The sequence below is a fragment of the Gasterosteus aculeatus genome, chromosome 4 (genome assembly GCF_964276395.1).
Source record: "Gasterosteus aculeatus chromosome 4, fGasAcu3.hap1.1, whole genome shotgun sequence".
Lineage (NCBI taxonomy): Eukaryota > Metazoa > Chordata > Actinopteri > Perciformes > Gasterosteidae > Gasterosteus > Gasterosteus aculeatus.
In genome coordinates, this window is record NC_135691.1 from 14,724,893 (window position 1) to 14,733,337 (window position 8,445).

The 8,445-nt window shown below is 43.1% G+C and overlaps 1 protein-coding gene across 7 annotated transcripts in view; it reads left to right on the forward strand.

Annotated features, from left to right (window-relative positions):
- gria1a (glutamate receptor, ionotropic, AMPA 1a) overlaps positions 1 to 3,566 on the forward strand; it is a 61,438-nt gene extending 57,872 nt beyond the window's left edge. For 5 of the 7 annotated variants that reach the window (XR_013467624.1, XM_040175572.2, XM_040175574.2 and 2 more), the window contains one exon: positions 164 to 3,566. Coding sequence is in view for 2 of the 7 variants with exons in the window: in XM_040175572.2 (XP_040031506.1) it covers positions 164 to 331 (168 nt within the window). In the remaining 5 variants the exon portion in view is untranslated. The remainder of the gene's footprint in view (positions 1 to 163) is intronic. The other 2 variants (XR_013467622.1, XR_013467623.1) reach the window with 1 other exon arrangement.
- Positions 3,567 to 8,445: the final 4,879 nt, after the last annotated feature.

Below are 8,445 nucleotides of genomic sequence, written 5' to 3' on the forward strand. Positions count from 1 at the left end.
TCGTAAAGAGAGAGTTATCCTACAGCGTAGCTCAAAGGCCCTTTTCAAGCACATGGCTCCACACGGCTCCTCCGCCCCCGACGAGGACGTCATGCATGCGTGCGCGCGAGACGGAAACCCGGCGCGTAGGCTAATTGTCGCCCCCTTTGTCTTCTCCTGACAGCAATCCATCAACGACGCCATGCGCTGCTCCACCCTGACCAGGATGAGTGGCAACGGGAGCGGCGGAGAGAACGGGCGCATCCTCACCCACGACTTCCCCAAGACCGTTCAGACGCTGCCCTGCATGAGCCACACCGCCAGCATGGGACTGGGTGCCTCCGGCATGTGACCGTCACGTGACTGTGCTGGCGGCGGGGAATAGCCAGGGTGGGGCAGAAGAAGAGCACAGGACTCTTAAATGACCTCAAATATCATGGCTGTCTGGTTTGACCCATCCACCCGACTGGCTGTCATCTGCGCCCGACTTGAACAAGACTTAACCTACTGCCAAAATGCACTCACGGACCGCTCAGTACCAACTACGAACTGACTCGCGACGTTTTTTTTAATAAGTGGATGTTTGAAAAAGAAATATGGGGGGGGTGGGGGAAAAAAAGAAGTGTGCTGCAATAAAGAAGCCGTCAACGGAGCGCGTTTTTTGGATTTTTTACAGTGTTCCATTGTGTGAGGAAAAAAAAAAAAGAACTTTATTCTTCAGTGTGACGCCTGCGCTGTGCCATTCCACTGGAGCTGTCGACGTTAGTCTACGTGTGCAATATCTCCACCTCCTCCGCTGACCTCGTACTACCTAGATGCTTTCTGATGGCGGGCGCGACGTGTCTTTGCACGGATGTGACAGCAGGACAAACACTTGTGACTGTGCTGCAAGATAGCGTGATTATTATTTTGGGACACATCCTGCTCTCTTTCACTCACATTTACACGGCGTTTCGGAAGGACCAAGTGCTTCGTGTGGCACAGACAGTTTTTATGACGATGTGATTCACACTGATTTGAAAAGTCAAAAATAGTTTGATTCGATTTCTCCTCAATTCAAGGTCAGCGGCGTTTAAATCAGAGGTTAACCGGACCAGAACAAAACACGCGTTATTGCTACACATCATTTAACACATCATGCCTTGTATTTGTTTCACACATCCGCCCTCACAAATGCACACAGACAGTACACTTATTGCTGCTGGGTCATGTGTTTGACTAAAAATAAGATGGAGAGTTTAATGGTTTAAAAAAAAAAAAAATGTCAGAGGGTGGATTTAAAAATGAGAATATAAAATGGAGGAAACACACTAACGCATTATTCAGTTGCTACGTACTGAGTGACCTTACACTGTATTCTACTGTTGTGACATTCATAGCATATCCATCGATATACTACGGGGTATATGTGCGGCACCGTTAAAGAAAAGAGATCAATTCAGATATAATCGGGAGGAAATATTGCTCAAACTGTTGTTGGACGTGGTGCTGCATATTTCACTCCCCCTCGTGATATATTTTCCCAACTTGTTGAGCTCGACCTGTAGGTGCGTGGCCTATAAAAGGAAAGTTAACCTCTTCTGGTGATTGAAACAGTGAGTGTCCGCCCCAGAATTGCGGGGCACAGCTGACAAAGTGCAGACAGTCCTGGTTTGACATGCAGGCCGCAAAAGAAAACACCCCCCAAAAACATTTCAATACTCGCAAACTGATACAAATACAGTACAAAATGACCATTGATGGTGTGCTTTGCATTTCTTTGTCGGTTAGTGGTTTATTTTATACTCCCACGCGTTCAACATTGACAATGAAGGTATTCCTTTCGGTCATTTTGGGATTCAGATTAAAAAGGAAAGAAAAAAAGATAAATTAATAAGGCTAGCATGATTTTATATGTAGATATATTTTCGATGCTATAAGACCCTCATAATCCAATCCGATCTAACAGCATCGTGTTACGGGGGATTTGCTTTCGATTGTTATACTTTAATGAAGGACACTAAACCTTGAATTGGCATTTCATGTTTTCAGGAGATTTAATACTTGTTCTCCCTACACTGTCTGTGACACTCACCCCTAACCCTATTAAAAACAACTGGCAGCTTTAGTTTTCATAAAATATTGCTTAAACAGAAGTAAATAGGAACGATTTTAGTCTGGGGAAAAGGCAAAAATATCCTCATCATAATAAAGTAATAAAGTTATCAGTCTTACGGGGGGAAACTGTACGAATAATCCAGTAATAGTTTTCCACTATGCATCAGAGTAAAGGGTCCATTCTATGCCTTCTTAAACACAAGCATCTCACTGCTCACTTTCCCACTTTTAACTTTCAAAAATAAAAAGTAAAGCCATTTGATCTCCTGTGGGGACAGAAAGCCTGTAAAATATAGGAAATCATCATCTTAAATCCAAGCAGGTGACATATGTCAAAAGGGGTAAAATAGCCAATTGCAGTAATTCATCACAGAATAAGTCCTGAAACGCACTGAACATCATCATCACACCAGGGGTCCAACTGTGTCCAAAGGTGTGATTTTATTTTAAGGTGACTTGAAGGTTGTTGCTTGAAATGAGACTATGCGTGCTGCCGGAGGCCAGAGGTCAGCTTTAGATTAGGTACCACACAGTCTCACAGCCGAGGCCAAGCGCCTGTACACAGGCCGCACTCATCCTCCGCTTCCACCGCTGGTTGTGTATTATTTTTCTTCTCCGAGTTTCTTCTTTAAAGAATATGGTACCAAATCTGATAAATGATCTCTTTCTCTACGTCCTCATAGGCACAGTCAGAGTTTACTGAAATCATACATATCTCCACATACCGTGTATATAAAAGGCTTTTCCTCTTCCCGTAGTGAAACTATTCGTTCCGCTCCCTCATCGCGCCTCAGTGGACCTGAATTAGTTCCCTTCCGCGTGAGTACGTTTCCGCCCCCAAACTATGTCTTCTTTTTTTGTTGATGTTGTATTGATTATAGGACACGCCACAGCACTCTTCAGTGAAGGCTCTACCCTCAGACAGATGTTTTATATGCCATAAAAGATTTGTACAAAATTACAATTCTAAAAAAAATAAAAAATAAAAAAGACGCTCAATGTTTGTATTATAAAGGAGGGTTGGGGTGCTGGGGAAAGTGTTACACTTTGAATTGTGTAAAGAATATAACACTCACACACTGATGTTGAATAATCTGTGACGCTAATGCTGTTTAAAGACAGTTTTCAGTTTGTTTTAATTTAAATTTCATTTTGCAATTTCAAAAAGGATTTCCTGTTGGTGTTTTTTAAGTGCTTGAGATTTAACACCATTTGAGTATTTCTTTGTTGTTTTCCTTTTTCACAGTATTTTACTACTGGAATCAAATCAACAGTTTGTTCCCCAGAAACATCATTAATGTTGTTTTTTAGACTATGGAAAGGGTGTTACTGAGTTGCAAAATTTAAACACTGGTCAATAAAAAAAAAGTAAATGAATAGAACTACAGTATTATGATTCAGTCTTTTGAGAAATAATCTTTTTTTTCTAACCAAAGTGTCCTGGAAGGAAGTCATCATGCTTTTGTAACAGAATAAAGATATAAACTATTTTTTTGTTCAGTTTTATTTCCATAAACGTCACATATCTGACTCCTTGCCTCGAGCGTGTGGGATATGACTTTAGATATGTCAAGCAGAGAAAAATAATGTGGTGCATGGGCTACGAAGAGTGCAGTGATCCACAAGTAATCTGTTATTATTTTACTAGGAACTAACATTGAGAACAGAAATCTCTTTTTTAAACTGGCCAAGATAGCAACCGTGCAAAATCACATGTAACATACACAACATATACACGCAACAACAAGACTGAAGACCCGCTGTTTAACACAGTTGCCTCTGAATAAAAACAACCACGTTGCACCATCACTTCCTTCTTTATCATGGGATTAAATACATCAATGGACATAAATTTTATCATTTGTCTTGTTGTGTGAACAAAGCTTTTGAAAGGTTGCATTGCATGACAATCAAAAAGACCTGTGTGGACTTCATTGGTTCTCGTTGGGGTCGTTGAGGTTAGAACGCCTAAGGAGCACCTTCACATGCCTTCGACTGATTGGCATCAGTATGTACACTTTATCTGCATAAAAACAGGTAAATAGATCTGCACAGTCAATATATCTACAAGAAGAAAACAGAGCGGATCTCTCAGTAGATTATTTTATAGTTTTTGCCACTTTTAGCTAAGAGAGATGTAGAGAGAGAAAGAGGATGAAGACATACAACAAACGTCCTATGACCTTTCATGCGTTTGTGAATACGCGGTTGAAAGCGTTTGTTCCAGCCGCCCCTCCAGCCAACCATTAGTGGTCTTTTTAAATATCCTCATCGACGACACCATTGTCATTGTTTTTTGGCCGATTTGTGTCTCTTTAACCAAATGATCTATTTTGTGACCCGCCATCAGAATGGACTGTTTTAGATTTTTCTCCTACAAACAAGCTGTAAACATTTAGCACTGATAATGTTTAAATAGTTGCCTTTGAACTAGAAAAACATTCAAAGGTTAAAACGCATTTTACAGGATTCGAAACATTCCCCGCAACAATTATTCCTTGTATTGTTCAGCGTGAAAGGAGAAATGATCATTGTTGCAATGAAGATACAAATATAGAATGTGCCATTGTGTGGTGTGTTGCCTGTGTGTGTCTGTGTGTGAGTGTTGTACATAAATAGCAGGGTGTCATGCCGTGTCACACCCCATTATTAGTGACATCAACAACCGGAGATGCCCCGCTCTTCTTCTCACTGACAACCAAAGGCCTGCTGTATAATTATCGTCTCTTTCGTCCTTACCCAGTTCTGAAGATTTACGATTTAGAGACGAGGTGTCATGCACTTGTGATATCCAGCACAACTTTTTCATCTCACATCAGACATATGGTCCTCACTACACGTCTAGATTGAAATTTCCAGTCTCTGGCACTCTGAGCGAGCACCTCAGACAAAATTAAACTCTGAGAACGATACCACGTCCCAGGGTTTTAAGTAATCAGTCCTTATCTAAAATTAAATCTGGACGTGTCACCTCTCCTGGATCATTTGAACACCATTAAATCACATCATCAAGTCGAAATGTATTTGTGGAATGTCTTCAGTATTACAATTAAAAAGAGGCGCTTTTCACCAGTGAGATAATGAGGATGTTCAGAAACAACTGCAGGTGCTGTGATTGTGAGCAGCAGATATTGCACGTTGGGGGTGAACAGAAGCATTTTGGATGAGAAAACAGAAATGCAAACAAAGAGGCGGAAAGTGCAAGGAGACACCTCGTTCCAGCCTGTAGAGTCATCGTAAGTGGCGGTTAATTGAGTCCAGGTGCAGATATCTCTCATGGCACAGGGGACACACACAAACACACAAACTCACACAAGTAATGAGCATATGATTCCCTGACAGGGACAGATGACGAGCAAATGGCTTTGCAGTAGACAAAAGCATTGTGTACATTTCTGACAACAATTTTGCAAATGATTAGATTACATCATCCGTAGCTGGCTAGCTAATTAAGCTAATGTTAGCCAAATTAGTTGGCTGTCTTAATTTAAAATGAGTCCCTTGGCTACATGCAGTCATGAAACCGTGCTAACAGACAAAGGTAGAGCGAGTGCGGGCTAATTCACAAAACGTGGAACGACATGCTAACACGTTTAGCGAACATCAGGGCAGGTAAACACGGTTTGATTTTTGGGGAGGAAGGGAGGAGGTCGGTGTTTTGGGGAATTGGAAAGACTCAAAAAAGAACCGCAGGAACTATTGCAAAAACCTGAACCAGAACCCTGGACTGTGATTTAGTTGCATAAGGATGCTTTATAGACCGCCCTAAACTTTGTTGCCAAATACATAGGCCTAATGTTTTTTAAAATTCCTTTGTGACCGTAAGTTATTCTATGGTTGTGTCTGGGCTTGTGAGAATATTTGTACGTCTTTGTTTTGGTTGGCTTTACTTCAGTTGAAGATCGTGCCTGCTATTGATTTTTGCTGTGGCCGTTTTGTTTCTAAATGAGGTCCGAAACCAAACTATCTTCCCGTCTTCCTTTGCATTTCAATAATACTGTCATAAAGAGAGGACGTCTAACTGGTTTCCTGGCATGTGAGCCAGCTTCATCCAAATGGAGGAGGAAAGGAAATCAATAGCGGGGAAGACGCTGCTGCCAGCTCGTGTTGGGACGGAGTTAAGTCCTGCAGTCATCAGGGAGGTAATTCTTGCTCCTCTTTGGAACAACTTAAGTTAACTGCCTCAGCCAAAAGGGCAGAGACACACATATCTTTGTGGATGTTGACTTTTCCTCACTACTATTTCTGTGTTTCCCTTGTCCCTGTTCCCTCTGTGTGTGCTGCATACACCCACAATCAGCTGGAGGCAGTGGCTGTACACGTCTTTCTGTGTGGGAGTTTTCTTCCCGCACATATATACATGAGCAGAGACATAGAAGGAGAAACGGACATGGGTGCACATAAGCCCAAGCACACACTCTGCGCCCACGAAGATGCTGCAAGACTGAGATCAACGGCTTGTAGCACTTCATCAATTCAGTCCTTGGGCTGTTTCTCTTATCGAAGGGCACATTGCCAACACGGGGAAATTGCCTCAGGACCCTCTTAATGCTTGCTTGATTTTTAAACACATGCATCTACACACATTCTTCTTTTACTGGCCAAGGATGGTTATCGCAAAATAATTCCCCTGACTTTGTTTAGACTGAACAGGCGTTTTTCACAATAGACCTTACATCATGGCTTGAAGTTCTGTATTTCCGTCCCCTCTAAGTGAAAGATATGGATAAAAAGAGCCACACTATAATGTGGATGTGAAAAGCTCCCTATCAAGCTAAAAGTGCCTGGAACCGAAACTCCATTTTCATTGTTTCAATTCCAATTAACTGCGCAGCAGTACAGAACCAACACTACTGAAGTCCCTTGCAATCCACACATACAGGTGGATAGAGACGGATATTACTGTGGCCTGAGGCAGGACGCTCAATTAAATATTGCTTTAGCACTTCAGTGGTCAGTACACATATCAAGGCTCACAGCTTGAAGCTCCACGTATCCTATTAGCTGCTGATTTATAACTCATAATGTCGTTCTATTGCTCTGTAAATGAAAAAGTATGAGGCTATGATGAGTTATCATTCAGTAGGAGTTTTATGGGTCCCCTACTCCCGCCTCTGTGGTGTTGAGGGTCACCCAGGGACCCACTGAAAGGGACAGTCCATCAGGAGACAGAGCCTGTTAGTCCGATCCTCTCAAGATTAACTGTCCCTGTTTGAAATATGTGCTTTCTCATTGCTCATTGTTGGGGAGGGGGAGGGGCGAAAAGTTGCTCTGCTGCCAGCTGCCATGAGGGTAAGGGGAAGCCGACATCTCTTCCTCTGTTTGCCATCTGTCCATCTCAGTGGGCGCAGGCAGGCGACGGCCTTGAGGGGAAGATGAATGGGGGTTATAAATGGCCGCTGGATAAAGAAAGAACTGGCGAGCGAGTGAGGGAGAGATGTATGGCAGCCCACATCGCCTCCGACACAATGACAGATGAGGGGATTATGGAACACGGCCTCTTTCCACAGTGATCAAAGTTGGGGAGGCTCCCTGCTCAACCCAGGTGGACTGAAAGCCAATCTTTCTGCGTGATGTGGTCAAAATCCGGGCGGCAGGAAACACCATCCACTTCAATGAAATGTTTGACTCAATCGGCCAGAATTCCCGCCTTAAATCCCTTCACTGCAAAGCAATGTTTCAGCAACACAACAGGAGACATTTCTACCAGTGCATGGGCATGTTTTGCTGGGAGCTGTGAGTGGGCAATCTCTTCAGTTTAAGCGGAGCAGAGGGGGGGGGGGGGTTGTTCTCGTTCTCAATGTCAGAGTTCACTTGACAGACACTCACATCACTATGGAAACATTCCTAACTCTAAATTCCAGCCCTCCCCTCCAATGCCCAATGCAAATTTGCAGGCGCACAAATCAAATTTGCCAAGACAGTGACATTACCTACAACGTCTCTCTGCGGTAATGACGCATTCCGACTAATGACTTTATCTGCAGTTGTGTCACTGCAGTTGTGTGTGAGTGTCCAGAGGGACCTCGCATATATGCATGAGTGCAGGTGTATTTGCGTCCAGGAGAGAAGTGTGCAGGTGCGATTGTGATTTTGGTAAACACACAGAGTGAAGTAATCCCTGAATAATGGATTCAGCCCCAGTAAGAGTAATCAGTGAACCCTGAGCTCAGCCTATTGAAGTTTAATAACATTCTGAATGTCAGAACACATGACAGCAGAGAAACATAATCCCCTCTCCCTGTAGAGAGAGAGAGAGAGGCTACAAACTTACTCACCCCCGCTCTTTCTATCCTTCTCCCACCTCTCCCTCTCTCTCCCTCGCTGTCGCTCTCTGTCGCAAACTGTACACACACACACATCAACATT